The sequence below is a fragment of the Oenanthe melanoleuca genome, chromosome 3 (genome assembly GCF_029582105.1).
Source record: "Oenanthe melanoleuca isolate GR-GAL-2019-014 chromosome 3, OMel1.0, whole genome shotgun sequence".
NCBI lineage: Eukaryota > Metazoa > Chordata > Aves > Passeriformes > Muscicapidae > Oenanthe > Oenanthe melanoleuca.
The window spans coordinates 25,321,018-25,340,202 of NC_079336.1; the positions used below are offsets into that span (position 1 = coordinate 25,321,018).

The following is a 19,185-nucleotide window of genomic DNA, read 5'->3' on the forward strand; positions in this document are numbered from 1 at the left end:
AGCAGCTCAACTTACAGCAGGAAAATAAACAGTGCCAAAACAAGGCCACAGGCAAGAAAACTTCTTTGCCTGCCACTGATGCATTCTCAGAGCACTTGCTGGCCTGACTTTGGTCCAGACTAATGCCTGTCCAAAACAGTGCCTGGGCACAGCTCAAGAACTGCAATGATCTTTTCTGTTAGGCAATCATAAGCCACTAATCCTGTTTTTAAACTACATTTAAGTTTAAAGACATGGCTGGATGTCCTCAGGTTCAGGTACAAGTTACTGACACTGCTTTGCTACCATAACACAAATGCTTTGTCTTGTTGATGCAGCTTGTAACAGAAAAGTATTAGCAAGGTAATAAAAACCAGCACATTTTTAAAATTAAGAGTAATTACGGTCCTTTAGCATCTGTGAGTACAAACAAGGATAGCTCTAATGATTGAAATGAAATTGCTTTATATTATAAAAATAAAACATTGAGCTATACTAATTTTCCTTGGTGTTGCCAAGTCTCAGAATCACTGTCAACTCTAGGTAGAAGATATTTTGTTTGGGGTAACCTGCCCCTTGTATATGATGATTCAATGGTATGTCTAATTTTCCTATTCTATTATGTCAACTAGGACAAATAACTCTGAAAAAAGTATGCCTGGTGCTTACACTTCAAATAATTTTCTTTTAAACATTTTCTATAACAGCTCAATATTTTTCAAATCCAGAAAAAGTACTTCCTGAGCATTTTTGTTCTCAATAAAAAACAGGAAATCCTTGGATTTGTGCATAAGCAACTGACCCAGGTATGAGTAAAACCAGAAAAAGCCCTGTTACCTTTTGCAATACATATAATGCTTCTACAGGCTGGAAAAATTGGGAAAATGTAAGAACAGGTAAGGATTAATGGCTGCAAAATATCCATTCACCTAGAATTGTCCTTGAGGGTGGTAGACTACAAAGAACTACAGGCATCAGAAAAATAAGAACCACAAAATTTTAAATATTTTAGAAAGTTTTTTCTATTCCAAAAGACTTTTAAAAGCAGGGGAAAAAGCAAATAAAAATATTTTAACAGGTTTTCTCAACATTGCTACACTTTCTGTTATTAGAATAAAAATATTTTACCAAACTAAGAAGTTTAACACCACATAAAAATACAGCTCTAGGACACCCCAAACCATTTTGGTTAAGTTGTGAACATAAATTAATTTTTTAAAAATATTATATATATTATGTTACTTAACCTAGTTATGTTAGGCTATTTGAGGAATCATTTCTCCATTGTCAACTGTGGTTAGTTTTCTTTCTGATTATGCCTCTATTGCCAGAAATATAAGCAGCCATGTCAGTGTCCATTAAGAATTTACATGACTCTTCTAGTACTGACATCATAATATAGACAGAAATCCTAGCTTCATGGAGCAGAAACCGGTTACTAAATTATTTATGGAATCCTAATCCTCATGCTACTAAAATAAAATAATTTTAAACCATAAATTCATACATGAAATAAAGATTGGGGTTTAAGCTAAAAATAATATTGTTAGTGTGAAATCCTCATGCTTTGTCTGAGGGTATATAAATTTTAGTTAAATTACTATTTTGTTGGTATTTGAAGCCACAAGGTGGCAGCAATGATATGATCTCATCCAACTGCCCACTACCACTACTTTACTCTTTAAACCATCTCTTGTGTTTATAGAGCACATATGACAGAAAGAGAAATTATATTTTCTTTGACAAAGTACAGTTCTAAACTAGGTTACTTGCTAAATTTTTTTTTAAAATTATACTCTTTGCTTTATTTTTTTTAATTTATTTGTTTTTTATTTTGCATATACCGTTTATTATATCTGCTGGCTTCACATGAAAGTATGGTTAAGCACTGTATCCATGACAAGTCATTTGCTCATCTGTGCAACAAAAAACAATATTTCCTTCCCAAGCTGGGAAATAAAATACTGGCTGGATGCATAAGCCTGGCCATCCTGGAACTTGACCACAGAGTGAGGAGGTGCAGCCCTTACCGATAGCTGTTGAAAAGGTCCATGCAGGTGCCATTGTTTCTACAAGGCTCTGAATTACATTCATTTGATTCTTTTTCACAAAATTTTCCTTCCCATCCAGGCAAGCAATCACACTGGTATCTCTGTAATACATTAAGTAAAATAAACAATCTATTACTCTTCATATTATAATGCAATTACAAAAGTGTTATTACTAATTGTTGGAAGACATTACCAGACAGCAAAAAAAAAATTTAGGAGTTTTTCAATATATGAGTGCATATATAAATCCCCACATAATGATGGTGAAATGTGTAATGTACCTGCATTTTGACATCTACAGGTGTCTAGAGACTGCAAAAAACTTCGTTGCATTTTAGGTTTTTGTTATTGAAACAGATAGAGACAATTATGTGTCAAAGATATATGGGTTATGATCTTCATACAAACAGCAAAGGGAAATTATTAATTTTGTAATACACTTAAAAATATAATAAAGAGTCAGAGCTCTGAAGGCAGTCCAGATTGAGCACTTGACCTAGACCTTTCTGTAATGATAGTCTTATACTCTCCTGGCAAATTAAAAGCTTGAAATATTTTATTGGAACAAAGGCAACAAAAAATAAAGAAAGTTAACAATTTAAAGTCAGACTCACTATGATTGTCCTGGAGTGTGGAACAGCTTCATTAATACCAGTACTTCAAATGAAATTATTTACATGTGTATTCTATTATATCTGGTTAGATCAACTTTTACACCAATCATATTATACATAGTGTATTTGTGATTTGTATTTTCTCAACTGCATTCTGCTTGTTTGATGCTTATGTTGATGAAAATCATTGCTATGCTTGTTTGGCACACACCTATGATTTCTGTGACATGGGTGTTCTAAATCCACTGAGATACACTTTAAAAGTCAGTAAATAAAATTGAAGGGTTTCTTTCTGAGTTAAAATCAGGCACGGAATGTGGGCAGATGATGCCAAGTTGGGTGGGAATGTTGGTCTGCTGAAGGGTAGGAAGGCTCATCAGAGGGCTCTGGATAGGTTGGATTGATGGACCAAGACCAGTTGAGTGAGGTTCAACAAGGTTAAGAGTTGGTTCCTGCCCTTAGGCCCAACAACCCCATGCAGCACCACAGCTGGCACTAAAAAAAGCTGTAAAAAGAAAACTGTAAAGCTGCCCTAATGGAACAGGACCTGGAAGTGCTGGTTGGCAGCAGCTGAACATGACCAGAGTGTGCCCAGGAAGGCAAATGACATCCTGGCCTGTATCAGCAATAGTGTGGCTGCAGGATGCTTAGAGTCACTGTCCTTATAAGTGTTCAAAAATATGTGGCAAATCCTTTTTGAAACTTTTATGTATGTTTCAGATATGGCACTTGGGGACATGGTTTTGTGGTGAACATGGCCGTGCTACATCAAAAGCTGGACTTGATGATCTTAGAGTTTTTTTCACTATTAATAACTTTATGATAGGAGACAGAAAGGATTTGTTAAAATTTTCTGTTCTTTTAAATGTAACACAGAGATGAACTTGGAAAGAAAATAATTTGCTGTGAATTGTGCCAAAGAAAGAAAAAATACACTTGAGACAAATAACATTACTACTGCACATGTTGGTGTTTCAATATGTTGACCCCCTCATTATCTCAGTTGTTTACAGCATGGTGCTGACACCAAAGTTCAATTCCCATATGAGCTATTCCCTTTGGAGTTGGACTTGATGATCCTTGTATATCCCTTTCAACTCAGAATATCCTGTGATCTGTCATAATAGCCACACCCAAATATCTCAGTTCTCAGCACATTTATCACTGTCAAATGGGAAAAAATGAGCACTACTTATCCATACCCATGAGTAAGACACCTCTAAAATATTGTTATATTGTCAGGTTAGGTTTCCATATGTGCTGGGAATGTGACATACCAACTTTTTTCCATTCTCTTCAAGAAATGGATAACAAAATGAGAAGTGAAAGGAAGCTTGCCAACAGTTTTGTTTAGAAAGCAGCAGTATTTTTCTAGTCCCACTAAAATTATCTGTCAATCAAATGCTGAAATTCTGTTCTTTGCAGACTTTTCATTACATGAGAATTGTCACATCAAGCATCAAACATTACTAACATATTTCTATATCATGCATATGTGCAGAAAAAGCTAAAAATTCTTACACTTTATTTCATCCCAGTGTAGTTTTGCAGTAATTGAAAGTGCAATGTTGCATTAAACTATATGTAAGCAGATAAAAAGGGTTTTTATAGAGACAAATCTTTACAGACAAGAACCTGGGAGCCTGGTGGACACCAAGTTGGACAAGAGTCAGCAATTAACCCTTGTGGCCAAGATTGCCAAGAGCATCCTGGGCTGCATTAGGAGGAAAGGTGCCAGCAGGTTGAGGGAGGTGATCCTTCCCCTCTATTCAGCCCTTGGGAGGCCACTCCTTAAGTGCTGTGGGCTGCCCAGTACAAGAGAGATATGGAGCTGTTGGAAAGAGTCCAGCTCGTGACATTATTCAGAGATTGACACATCTCTCAGATGAGGAAAGGCTGAGAGAGCTGGGATTGTCAGTCAGAGCTTAGCATACACCAACAACATAATATGACAAGAAGCTGCATAGTAGAAAGCATGCAGTGGATCAGGCAAGAGACTGAAGGAATTGAATTTGATACCTGTTTATATGTTGTTCCCCTTTATTTGCTGTAACTATGTATTACTATCCATTGGAGACAGGTTAAAATAAATGGTACCTTTGAGTTCCTGCAAATTGTCTTTAGTTTGTCCTCTAAAGAACACAGTAAGTGCATAAATAACACTATATTTATTTCTTGTACACAGCTCTCTCTTGTACAACATATAGCACAGTATGCTTAAGAAGAGTGGATTTTACCAGCTAGGGGAAAAATTTCTGATCCCTTGCATAGATACCCAGAACCTCACATGCATAGAGCATGTCTTTATCCAATTAATGGTGTGTGTTGCAAGAAAGTGCCATTTAAGAGTATTTGTATATTTTCCCTTCTTCAGCACTGTAAATGAAGAATTAATCATTTCCTTAAGCCCTAGTCAATGTTACTTCACTAGGAAATGGTAGCTGAACATCTGGTAAACAGAAATTGCAATGAAAAATGTTCATCACACACAACAAAGATCCGAATTATGAACAAGGCAAATCTTTAAACCTGTCCTGTGTATATATATATATAGATAGATTGAGTAGAATTTATATAATACAGATATATTTGATATGTTTTCCATGTCTAGAGAAAAAAAATGGAGTCAATTTAATTTTCAAAGATACCCATGGAGTTGGAGCATTTTTTGGGGGGGATTTTAAAGTTTTTAATTAACAGAAAGAACAAAAAATACCACACCTGGAAACAGAAACACACAAAAGGAAACATAGACACATTCTTTTATTCTTTGTTCTCCAAGTTCTTCTTCAAGAAAAAGTCTTGGGGTGCAACCCTTTTTTCCATTAAAGCCAAACAAGATGAACTTATTGTAAGACTACTTATCATTGGCACATAATTGGAGATGTATTCCAGCCTCTACAGAAAACTCATCACAAAACTCTTGTCTGTAGGAATCAGGGCTTTTTTTCCTCCAAAAGACCTTCAACTTCAAACCAATGCAACTTCATTTTGTTAGTGCTAACAGCAGTTCGTTTAACCTTGTGAAATAAATGTGAACATAAAAATTTAAGCATCTGTGAAATCATATTTGCAGTTGCTCTAAACCATATTGAGATCCTAACATTATTTATGCAGCCTTTTTTTTTTTTTAATTTAAGGGTCTTTTCTGAGTTGCTACTTTAGGGCTTTACTTTTAAGTTGTTATTGATTTAACCATTTGCATAATCATACATATTAACTGACAAAATTAGATTCCCATTTGTCATTATGGCATTGTTTTCTTTGTGCAAGTCTGTTTGCATTTATATACTAAACAAGCAAGCTTGTTTAAAAACAAAACAAAATAAAGCAGATCAAAACAAAACCAGGATACCTGTTCATCTTTATTTGGTTTACACTTACTTTTATTTTTACTGTAGAAGTCTGAGCTAAGACAAGACCTATGCAGAGTGAAGTCCCAGCAAACACACAGCTTTTCTGTCTTCTGATAATGAATTATTTACCTGTTCTTCACAGGTTGTAGGAAGAGTGAATGTATTAACTCTACTGCTCCACAAATTAAGGAAATTTGACTTCTGACACAAAGGAAATCGGCAATTAGCTCTGTTGTTGCAACTCTAGAAGACATACATGGCTTGCTCTAATATTAGTTAATAACTCTGTAATAATCAGATTGCTTAACTCACAGCAAAGAAACACCTCCTGGGCTGAGAGTCAGGAGGTTTGCTGTATGGTTATTAATACTGAAGTTAATTGGAAGAACTATTATAAGCAGTGGTATAAAAGAATCAGGTGAAAAAAAGTGTGAAACATGGATTCAGAAGTGATGAAAAATGGCAATTAAAAATCTAATTTCTAAACAATACTGTGAGTGATTGGTTCTGATAAGACTAGTATTTAACAATCACCAAAATTACTGAATCTTATTATTAGAATCCCTAGCTGATGTATTCTTATGTATTACTTTATTAAAAAATAAGATTTTTTTTTTTCTATTTTACTCTTGCTTTGTAAGTTACTCTTGCTATGTGGTGTTTTGTTAAGCACTTAAAAATGCAAAATATTAGGGTAAATAACTTAAAAATTAATACTAACTCTCTACAGAAGTTGAGGTAGCATTAGGTATTTTTAAAGACTTCTAAATTCTCTCTATTTATTGATATATCTTTTCCTATACAGTTATATCTTAAAAATGCTGACCAGTACATTTATTTGCTCTTCCAAATCACTTATATTATTTTGTACCCTAAGTTATTATAAATTATATATCATCTGATATAAAGGATAAACTAGATTTCCTTTAAGTCAAATTTTGAGCAAGGGTTACAGGAGAAACAAAGAACATTTTAAATTTGCTTATCTCTCTAGCATTTTAAATAATGAATAAGTTAAATTACCAAGTTTGGTAAGTTGTAATGAGTTTTTGCCTTACATTGTAATAATTCTGTGTATATTAAAAGCATTTAATAAGTATATGAGAAAAGTAAGATTTTCATCATATTTGAATGGCACACCATTAGTATAGAGAAGCTTATATTTTCATTCAGTGTAATATCTGGCTTAAAATATGGCTGGTAACTAGACATGCTGTGTATTCACAACTCTAAATGAACTGTACTGTAATTTGTAACCATGAAGAAAATTATCTTAAATGGGAACACTTGTTATTTGCACTGCAGGTCTCTATACAAAACCATTTCGTAGAATGGTGCTTTGCTAAAAAATAATAATTATTGCTGCATTTGATAGTGATAATTTTAAAATTACAGTTTTTGTAAAAGTATATTTCGGTGAAAGTTTACTGCTCTTGAAATTGATTCACAGCTAATGGTAGTAACAGCCTTCTCTTAAAATTATTTTAGATTTCATGTTACATTTAACATGCAAATAAATTTTGGCCTATGCCTTTGCAATTTACTCAAATATTTTCATCACTGCTCAGATATGACAGTCCTCATAGTCCATTGTAAATCTTGCTGGGGTTACTTTTCTGTGTGGAGATTAATCTGTAACATGAGGAAACATGGTTTTTACTAGTATTGACACAGATATTCCATTCGAGCATGGACAATGTTAAACACTACGTATGTATTATGTTTGCAGATAAAAGTACTCCAAAACAAATCCAAATCTCTGTGAAATTTTTAGTAAATTCAAAACCTTATTTTATGAGATGCTACAGAAATACAGACATTAGAAGACCATAAGAGTTATTTAAGAACAATCATTAATAAAAACAAATGCTACAGTCAAATTCTCAAAAGTTGTTGATGCAATATTTTTCTTAGGAAAGATGAAGCATTTAAGGGAAGAAATATGGTTTGATACTGGCCCAATCCATCAATAATTTTATGACAACAAACTAAATTCAGTTTGAGACCTCCTACATAATTAATAATAGGTGATGTCTTTTTTTGTCTCTTCTTCCTGACCTCTGCCATTTATTCTGTTCATACCTTTCTTTTGCTCCTCTCATAGAGAGCTTACTAGGAAATGTGCCAATCAAATAATCTTCAACATGACAGGTGCTGAACATTACAGGAAAACTAATGAAAAACAACAGCCTTAAGCTGTTTGTGCAAAAATAAACTGAATAACTAATCCAGCTAGTCACAGACATTTGAGTATCAGCCTTTGATCAGTGTATCTGTTTTGACATTTAGCTCAAATGTTCAATGACTAGTGAAAGGTCATGAACACATTCCTGTTAAACCAAAATACTGACAGGAATTTGACCCCTCTAAAAGCTTGTCCAAAGCTTTCAGTTTGCCCCTGGATCTCAGGTAACAGGAGAGCTGTGGGAATTGACTGTGATATTCCAAGGGAATAGTTTATGTACTGACAGACAGAAACAAACATCTTGCTTTTGAATTATAAACCTGGTGTTACAGCTGGTAACTTTTTAAAGAAAGTAAGAAAATGCAGAACAACTAATGGTTTCTGTAAAACAAAGCTGTCTCCTGCCTTAACAGCTCATTCAAATTTAGATCTTAAGCATACAACCATTATCACATCAGTACACTTCAATCACCACAAAGTGCCATTTTTGCCAATATCTGGCTCAAAAGTAGGGGAAAGTTAAAGAAACAGTCATTTCCAAAAATACTTCAAACTAAATATCCTTAGAAGTACCGAGACATTCAAAATATTATTTGATGTCAAGTCTCTTCTTTTGAACTTTCACTTATCCCTACTTTAAATTTATAGAAAATGTCATTATAATAAAGCACATTACAGGAAGAATGAGAACATGGATCCAAGCTCACCTGAATTTGCAGCTCTTGTGGCTTGGCTGTGCTCGTTTTCAGAGGTATGTCAGCATTCTTTACTTTTTAAGTTAGAACAATATGCACAGAAGTTTAAAATGTAGTGGAAACTTCCCCATGTATTTACCTCATACATCTAGGCAGTTTTTAATGCCCAGGCAATGTGCATGTCTTTGTGAGAAAGTTCAGCATATTTTCTATCAAGAATTCTTGTCATTCTTAGCTCAGTGGCACAGGAAGGACAGTGTGTGCCTGGAACCAGATTGGGCTTCCCAAAACAGAAATTCCAGTTTCCCCAAATTCTGAAGCACTAAACACAGCCCAATTTTCTAGAATTTACTCCAAGACCAAAGAAAAATATGCAGTGTTTCAGATGTTTGATACACTTCCTCATTATTGGAAACTAAATCTCAGCAGTCTTTTCACCTTTTCTTCACTCACAGCTTTCCATTACCAAAACTATGAGTATGCAGCTGCTCAATGATGCATAACTGAAGTTGGTTCATGCTCTAAAAACTTGGATCAGTCTGTTTATCAGGGTCACCTAGTGATAGCTTCACCCACAAATGAAAAATTCATAGCAGCCTCTGATTGCAAGAGAATTTCTGTAATACTTATGGTCTCAGAATAGCTTATTATGAGAATCAATATTTTCTGGGAAAAGCACAAACTGTGTCCAACACTCTAATTCACTTGTTGCATGATGCAATTTAGAAATAAGTCACCAAAAGTCAAGTAAAAGCACTCCTTTGAAATCCAAATTATTTAATTGAAAAATCAATGAGAGTTTACTTTTGAGGTTTTTTTCTTAAAAATCTACGTCACTTAAAAATTATTAAAGAGGTTGTTAGACAAGAAATAAAAGAGATACATTTTAATTTGCCAAGGTTTGCCACCATTTAAAAGATGCAGTTTCCTAGAAGGAAGATAGAAAGAAAGAAAAGGGAACTGCAAAAATGGAGACAGACTAGATAAATTGAGGGATAAGAGCATTACCAGTCCTCCACATTTTTATAAAATTATTCCAGTCTGGGGATTTTCCTCCCTGCTTTAGAATGTCTTTGTCGTGCTTTGTCTTGAGAATCAGAAGAAGATTTTAAAGAGCACCAGATTTTAGTAATGTGTTTCTGCTTTTCCTGAAAAATACAGGTTAATTATAGATGTTTCAGCATACTAAAGGACTGTTAAGAAGGGATTTCCATTAAGAAACATTTGTACAGATAAGAGAAAAGGGAATAGTATTCTTACAATAGAATCCTAACTTAATAATTCATATTCAAACGTTAAGAGCTGTCTTCCCCTCTTTCTCTATTTTCCTAATACATATTTAAAATTAATTTTAGTATCATTTAGGATGAGGTAATAAAATATCAATCATTTGTGTGGTAGGTTGGCTATACTGTGAGCTTAGGAAAGTAATATTTTAGGAAATTATAACTTTTGATTTTATGGTTCTATCTATATTTGGTATGGTAGAGGTTAACCACTCTTTACCTGTTAGCTCATATTTCATATGAGAGGAAAAAAAGCCTTTCTCTCTGATAGCAGGAAATTTAAAGACTTTCATTCTAATCTTGTAAGGCTGTAAAAATATTTAATCTTAGCTATAACTTTTTCTGTCTCATTTCCACTCCCTGGGAGAGCTTGATCTTATTAAGGGCAATCTTTTGCAATTTGCATTTTTTCTGGCCTTCCTGGAGTTTGCCTCTTATTATTTTAATGAATTTCTATTTCTGGATATTGAAGGTGCTTGCCTACAGGACTTCAGCAGGCTCACACCTTTTAATGGTATTGCAAACACTGTACCCACTAGCCCTATTTATAAAATCTATTACAATTTATGATGCTGGTGCAAAGTTAGAGCTTTTCTTCATGCTTTGGGTTTCAGCAGCATATTGATGGGATCAGCAACTCATCAATAAGCAACACAAAAAGATTAGATGTGACTGAAATTTTTATACAAATGTGATATATTATTTTCCTTTTTCCTATTGGTGTGATTGTATTTGTGCCACTATTAGGCCACTGACCTTCTCTTCCTCTTTCTCTTCTCTTCTCTTCCTCTTTCTCTTCTCTTCTCTTCTCTTCTCTTCTCTTCTCTTCTCTTCTCTTCTCTTCTCTTCTCTTCTCTTCTCTTCTCTTCTCTTCTCTTCTCTTCTCTTCTCTCCTCTCCTCTCCTCTCCTCTCCTCTCCTCTCCTCTCCTCTCCTCTCCTCTCCTCTCCTCTCCTCTCCTCTCCTCTCCTCTCCTCTCCTCTCCTCTCCTCTCCTCTCCTCTCCTCTCCTCTCCTCTCCTCTCCTCTCCTCTCCTCTCCTCTCCTCTCCTCTCCTCTCCTCTCCTCTCCTCTCCTCTCCTCTCCTCTCCTCTCCTCTCCTCTCCTCTCCTCTCCTCTCCTCTCCTCTCCTCTCCTCTCCTCTCCTCTCCTCTCCTCTCCTCTCCTCTCCTCTCCTCTCCTCTCCTCTCCTCTCCTCTCCTCTCCTCTCCTCTCCTCTCCTCTTCTCTTCTCTTCTCTTCTCTTCTCTTCTCTTCTCTTCTCTTCTCTTCTCTTCTCTTCTCTTCTCTCCGAACCTCTCCTCTCTCTCTCCTCTCTATCTTCTCTCTCTCTTCTCTCTCTCTTCTCTCTTCTTTTCTGTCTCTTCTGTGTCTTCTCCCTCTTCCTCTGCACCACTAAAGATATAGCCTGTTCTTTTACTCATGGAATTCTACCCAGGTCCTGGCAGGAGTGGATGAAGGGTTGGATTTGTGCAGCCATTGCAGCTAATAGGATGATTGTGAAGGATATTATAAGCCAACAGGAAAAAAACAAAAAAAAAACCAAACCAAAACAAAAAACAACAACAACAAAAAAACAAAGAACAAACCCAAGATTTGAAGTGCAAACCTGATAGGAATGTGAGGAGACAGTGCTGGATCCTGGAGGGATAAACTGAATCAGAGAGATTTAAATAGAAGCAAGCATTAGAAAAATAGGATAGGCAAAACATATAGGGAATTGAAGATTCAGAGCAACAAGAGCACGAAGGGACATAACCTCTGACTAAACAATTTTTATTAACATTTGTAGATCCTTATCAAATCTGATTTTGATCATGTTCTGCTAATGGGTTAAATTAAGAAACGAGGAATGCTGTGGAGAAATGTGTTTCCTGGGGGCTGAAATAAAAAGACTGCAAGAGCACTGTGAGAGCTGGATGTAGATCACCATGGGGTGATCTACCAGCCATCTCAGGCAGATAAATATATGACCATGATTTGTCAAGACTTACATGCAAGGTCCCTACTCTTCCTTTTTCACCTACAGTGTAATTTTTTCTTTTTTTTTTCCTGAGGTATAGCAATTGTATGTGAAATAATTTTAAAATGCTTACATCTGGAAAATGAAACCACATAAATGTATCAAACTATTAGAGAGTGTCCAAAGGAGGCAATGAAGGGTCAGAGGAGAAGCTGTGTGAGAAACAGCTGAGGGCACTGGGTCTGTTCAGCCTGGAGGAGACTGAGGGGAGACCTCACTGCAGTTACAGCTTCACTGAGAGGGGAACAGGAGGGGCAGGCACTGATCTCTGCTCTGGGGTGACACTGACAGGACCCAGGGAATGGCCTGAAGTTGTGTCAGGGAAGGTTTGGGTTGGACATTGGAAAAATATTCTTCTCCCAGAGGGTGGCTGAGCACTGGAACAGCTCCCCAGGGCAGTGGTCACTGCACCAAGCCTGACAGAGCTCAAGCAGAGTTTGGACAATGCTCCTGGGCACATGGGGTGACTCTTTGGGATGGTGCTCTGCAATGCCAGGAGTTGGACTCTATGGTCCTTGTGGGTCCCTTTCAACTCAGTTCTGTGATTCTGTGATGTACAAATCCATTTGGTTTATAGAGAATGAAATCAATTCCCTCAATGCAGTCTCAAATAGAAGTTATCCAAAGAATACATTGCCATTGAATATTATTCTCACAAATTACTTCGTTTTCAGGAATTCCCCAAGAATTTTCACCATTTGTGAACACAATAACCAATGCCAGGGTCCTCTTTTACAAAACTTTGGTGTACACTGCTTGTTGAAACTTGTTTCACTTGTTTGTAACTATATGGTTTAAAAATAATATTTTGAACCAGAGAAAGAATGAGACTGAGGGGACCTTGTTGCATGTATAACATAACTTTTCCTAAAATATTTTATTAAAAATATTCAGATACAAAAAACCAAAGATTTACCTGTCTTCTAAATAAACAACATTTCAAATTCTTTTTACTTTATATATGTCTCACTACCTTATAGGCTTGAATATTTCATTTTGGCCATATGCCCAGAAGAATGTAAAACTAAGTTGATGCAACAGAATAAAATTTAATTTTTGATATTAAATCAATAATATCCTGGGTGTAGGGTTTGTTTTTTTTTTCTTAACTGAAAACTTTAGCATATCATTTTTTAAAGTATAGTATCAGGGTAAGCTTAGTGGGAAAATATAGGACCAGTTTATTTGAACCAGACAGAGATTTAAAAAGTGTATACTAGTATAATTGTTAAAATACAAGTGTACATAAGTTACATATCTCAGATTAAATGACTGTTTCTGGAAACTGCATGAAGATCTAGAAAATATCACTGCTTTAAAACACTGAACATTAGAAGTAACTTAAAATAGAAATAATTTCAAGGACTGTTCCTGATCTTTTTTCATTCACAGAATATATGCATGTATGAAAGATGATACAGGTGATGAAAACCCAGCAGAGCTCTGTAACATTCTGCACATCGAGAAATCATGAGGTAATTGATAAGAAATCCATCAGAACATCTTGCTGTTTTGGTATTTCATTAAGCATGCATACTCTGAACAGGAATAAAGAATATTTGTTAAGTGATATGTATGGAAAAAACCAGTATAAGCACTATTCTGGATTAGCTGCCACAATTGTACTTAATAATAGATGAAGAAGATGAAGATTCAATTTTCTAAGACAAACAAGATAGTGCTTATTTAGAATATAAACTGTTAATTCATAATGAATAGTCCTTCTAAAACATGAAGTTGAGAAGCTAACTGGGATTTTTATGTAAATTTTTTAAAATAATAAAAAAAAAAAAGAAAATATTTGGAATGATGAATTCATTAGAAAGAAATTGCAGCATAATAAAAAGTACTTGAGTAATGTTGAAGGGTCTGGAGCACAACTCTCTTGAGGACTGGTTGTTTATTCTGGAGACATAAAGGCTCAGAGGGACCTTATCACTTTCTGCAACTACCTGAAGGCACAGTTAACAAAATGGGGATGGGTGTCTTCTCCTAAATTACACATAACAGGAAATGAGGAAACGGCCTCAGGTTGCACCAGGGAAGCTTTTGATGGGATTTCAAGGGAAAAAGTCGTGCAAAGGCTGATCAAGTTCAGGAACAGGCTGCCCAGGGAAGTAATTGAGGCACCATCCTTGGAGATATTTAAAAGTTGTGTAGATGTGGCCCTGAGGGAAATGGTGTAGTAGAGAACTTGGCACTTCTGGATTGACAGTTGGAATTGAACTTGGAGGTGTTTTCTACCACAGCTGATTCTCTGATTCTAACCATGACCTAGGGAAATTCCCAATATGCAATTTCTCAGCTATAACTATGTAAGAATGCTGTGACTTTTAAATTTCTGGAGAATGATGTTTCCTATGTATCCTACTTTTGGATGGGATAGAGTTAATTTTCTTCTTAGTAACTGCTGCAGTGCTGTGTTTTGGATTTAGGATGAGAATAATGTGGATGACTCACTGATGTTTTAGCTGTTGCTGAGGAGGGCTGACATTAAGTCAGGAACTTTTCAGCTTCTCATGCTCTCCTGCTGCTGAGTAGGCTGGGGGGCACAAGGCTGTGAGAGGACACAGCTGACCCTGACTGACCACAGAGCAGTTGTGATGCTGTGCACAGCATATAAAATTGGTGAAAAGCTGGCCAGGGGTTCTACTGCTTGGGAACAGGCTGGGCAGTTGGTGGGTTGGTCTGAGCAACTGCTTTCATTTGCATCACTTCTCTTCCTTGGATTTACTATCTCCCTCCCTCTCTCTAATGATTTTAGTTCAATCATTAAATTTTCTCAGCCCTCAAGTTTACTTTTAGCCCTCCAATTCTCTCCCCCACCCCACCAGGATGTGGAGTGAGCAAGCAGCTCTCTGGTGCTGAGTTGCTGTCTGGTGCTAAACCTTGACATAGAAATTATTCTCTCTCACCTTCAGGTTAGAGACAAAAAGAGATAACAAACCTATTCTGATACATCCTTGCTAAGAAAAGGCTGGGTTTGATGTGTGCTCTGCTTATCCGGCAGAAACTGATGGAAATTTTGGGGTTGAGAATCAACAACATCATAAGAAAAAAATTATACATCTGACAGTAGCAGTGAAATAATTGGGGCAATTAAAAAAAATAAAAGATTGAGACAACTCTTGTAAGGAGGAGATACAGTCAGTAAAGACAGGGGAGAAAAGCCAGTAAAAGTCTGAGTTTTTTTAGCCTCCATGACATTCAGTATACTTCAACTGGATCAAAAGTAGTGTTATATCAAACAACTATTGTGTATTAATTACCCAGTTTTAAAATAAATTTCTGAATATTTTTTCCTGATATGCATTTACTTGAGGTTTTTTTGTCTAAACCCAAACTTAAGTCTAAACTTCTATCATACAAAACAGTTGGGAATGGACACTCCAGAAATTCCACCACTTATTGATTCATTCCTCATAATGCTAAAAGCCTGCTAAAAGCTTTCTTTCTTCTTTATTTTTTTTTTTAAACAAATGGATGCTTTTATTGTTAAAGATCACACTAAAAAGCTTTTTTTTTTTTTTTCCTTTCTCTCCTTTTGGTCAGTTACAATTAAACATTACATAGAAAAAACCTAAGATTTTTTAGTCTCTCTTAATGAAAGGCATGCAAGTACTAATAGAAATAGTATAGATTTTTAATTGACAAAGGTTTAGCAGAGAAAAACTGACAGCCTGGAAGGTAGGAAAACAAGCTGGGAATACAGCCAAAGCCAATAGAAGTAATATAAAGCTGGGAACTTGGAAGCTACAGGTGTACATAATGAAGGCTGAGGAGAAAGATCTGGGTTTCTGCATGGCAGCAGGTACTGTGAGAAGGTGTACTTGGCCTACTGTTCATAATTACAGTTATTAATGAACTTGACATATTTAAAGCATGTAAAAAACAGTGTCTCAATTATTGTTCATTCCTCAAGCATGAAACAACTATCACAACATGACTAAAAAGCATATGTCCACAGCCAGAGGAGACTGGGAATGCTGCCTAGGTAATAGAATGAAAATGCCAGACTCTTTGATATGCCTTTTGTGTCCTTCCCCGTGGGTACACATGCAGAATGTGCATTTTTGTTCTCTATAGCACTGGGATTTTTGCTTGCAGATGCTTTTCAGTTTTGGACTTATTTGGAAATCATTTAGTGACAGTCATCCCAGATGTATAACTAACCAGCAAGCAGCAGCAGAGTAAATCAAAAAAGTGCATTGTGTTATTCTCTGCTGCACAAACTATTACAGTTTATCCTAACAAAAGTTGCCAAAAAAACCCCCAAACATAAAAACCCCCCCAAACTACAACTAAACTAAACAAACTCCCGCCACACAACCAAAAAACCACAAAATCAGTGGAATGTTAAGAAACTATAATTGTATTTTAGGACTAAGCAAATTTTAAAAAGTTGTTTGATATGTCTGAGCTTATTTTAAAAAATACTGCATATATTTAATTCGAGTCTGCAAACATTAAAATCAGAAATAATTTTATAGTATTAGTCTTCCATGAGAAATTCCCAACAGTTTTGCAGATCCTGAAATTGTTCAATGAATTCTGTAAAGTGCAGACATTTGTTTCAAAAGACATTTCAGATATAGCCTATGCACTTATAAACTGAAAGAAGCCAGACCAGTTTAAAACTTTTGCAATCCTACACCAAGACAGGTGCTACACTGAGATATACATCAAGCTCATCACGTGGTGAAGATACCTAAAGCACCTCTCCCAGAAAATGGTATGGCACTTTCTGTGGTATCTGACAGTGCAGTGCTACCAACTAGCTGGTTCCTTCATGGCTCAGTTCAGTTCCACAGTGCCCCTCTGCCAACAGTCAGGTTGTCAGTAAGAATGGTCTCAATTTAGTTTCTGATGTCTTTTATGGCTTGGGACATTATAAAGAGTTTTTTCAAAGCACAAATGCTGGGTTTCTTTGAAGTGGTATAACATGCACTGTTATGGGCCAGTAAGAGTTAAACTCTTTCAATCACTTGGCACATTTTGTCTGGCTCAGTTAAATGGATCACTGATTTTCTAGTGGGCACAAAACCAGACAAACATATGGACAACATTTATAGGCAATCAGTACATTTACACTTAATTTGAGTATCTCAGCTGACTAATGAGGGACAGACTTAAAGCCAGAAATTTCCAAGCTGTTGTCCATACTGAGATCACAAACTGCTGTTTCAGAAGACTTGTCCTTTATGAATCTATTGGCCAAGGCAATTTAAAACAGACCATGTGTTCATATGCTTCTTGTTGTCATGGCTCTTATGGTTCAGACTCATTAGGGTTTTAGTTTACCCTAGGACTAAGCTTTGGACATGAATTTCTCAGTCATTCTCACTTAACTGTGCTTTGCCATACAGTGGTCTCAGTGAACAGAAATCCAATACTTTTTGAAAAACTGAAACAGAAAATGTGCCCACCTAATGTTCTCCATAAATCCAAAAGATGGCAAGCTCTTTCCTCCAAACAAGTATATCATTTGCAGCCAGGCCTCAGCACCATTTTTTCACCCTGGGGTTATCTGTGTTGCTTGCTAATGTAGCATTACCCTTAATTCAGGTATGTTATAAAATATGAGTGAAAAAGACAGAGTTTTTTCCTTTTTGAGTTTTCTAACCTGAGATGGGTTTGGATTTCTGATGTCTTGTGCTCTGATCAACACATACTATGTTTACACAGAATGTCCCTGCTGTGACTGCTTCACACTTTCAGTGAAGTACCTACATAAGTAAATTGACAGATCCATTTACAGATCCATTTTGCTTAAGTAAAAAAAGCATAGAAATGTGACTTAAAAACATGTATAACCTAGTCACTACTAACTAAAAGTCCAATGCCATCCTTGCACAAGTTAATCTTTAATGTTTTTACTCTAAGATTGTATCAAAAGAACCTGAGCTTCCTATCCTTGTACACTCATTTGCACTCAAGTCAAATGGTTGTTAAATAAACTACTGCTGCATTTTCTATTGGAGATATTTTAGTGCCACTTTCTGCTGACATAATTTTCTCCACCTAAGTGATTTCAGCAATTTGTCAATTCTCAATGTATAATGTTTCTGCAATGCAATTCTAGGACTATATTCTTGTTTTTTCTGTATCTGTAGACCATTTCCATAAAGATTTATATCTCTGTGGTGAAAGATGTTTTGATGAGACACTGGTATCAAGTTTCTGTACTGGAATATCATGCATAAGTAGACACTGGTAGGGACTAGACTCTGGAGATTGCCCTTTTAACAGCAGGATCAACTATAACAGGCTGCTCAGAACTTTGTCCAGTTGCATTTTTGATAAATCCAAGGATGGATACTTCACTTCCAGACAACCTATTTCTGAGTTACCTTTACAGTAAAAAATATTTTCTTTTCATTTTAATGGACCTGGTGGGTTTTTTTTTGTTTTGTTTTTTGTTTGTTTGTTTTTCTTTACAGTATATTTACTGTATATCAGTTTGTTGCCTTTGGCTCTTTGACTGGGGACCACTGTGGACCAAGAAAAGTCTGGCTCTGTCTTCTTTACCTGCTGAGGTGCTGCAGGGTTAATGTCCTGGCACCTCAGATGGACACACAGTTGGACTAACTTCTGAGAAAAAGTGTGATAGCTTTCTCCATGACTCTGTCCCCTTGGCACCTCCTTATTTTAGTGCATAGACAGAAGTGGGCCCTCTGCAGTCCTAACGTGTTTATTGGAAGGGCTCTTTAATCTAAATCACTTGCACCCTTTGCTTGACAACTGAGTCTATCACTTCCTCACTTGATTTTGGCTGGCCAATCTGTTGTCAGAGATACTTCTGTCCTTTTGAACAAGCCAATCCCACATCTTCCTAGCCTTAATCCTATGAGAAGGTCCCATGGTCCTGAAAAATGAAACTCTATTATCAATACCAGTTAAGTAAGCAATTATTGACCAACAGGATAATTCCACACTCTCTCAACCACTTCCTCCCATTGTTAGGATTGTTGAGGAAAAACTTTGGAGCATCCATGTTCT

General features: G+C 36.0%; 1 protein-coding gene across 1 annotated transcript in view; it reads right to left on the bottom strand.

The window, feature by feature from the left end:
- Nucleotides 1–19,185, bottom strand: part of EYS (eyes shut homolog) — a 674,079-nt gene that overhangs the window by 427,419 nt on the left and 227,475 nt on the right. Inside the window, exon 21 of the mRNA XM_056488606.1 lies at nt 2,010–2,131. Within this exon, the coding sequence (XP_056344581.1) occupies nt 2,010–2,131 (122 nt within the window). The remainder of the gene's footprint in view (nt 1–2,009; nt 2,132–19,185) is intronic.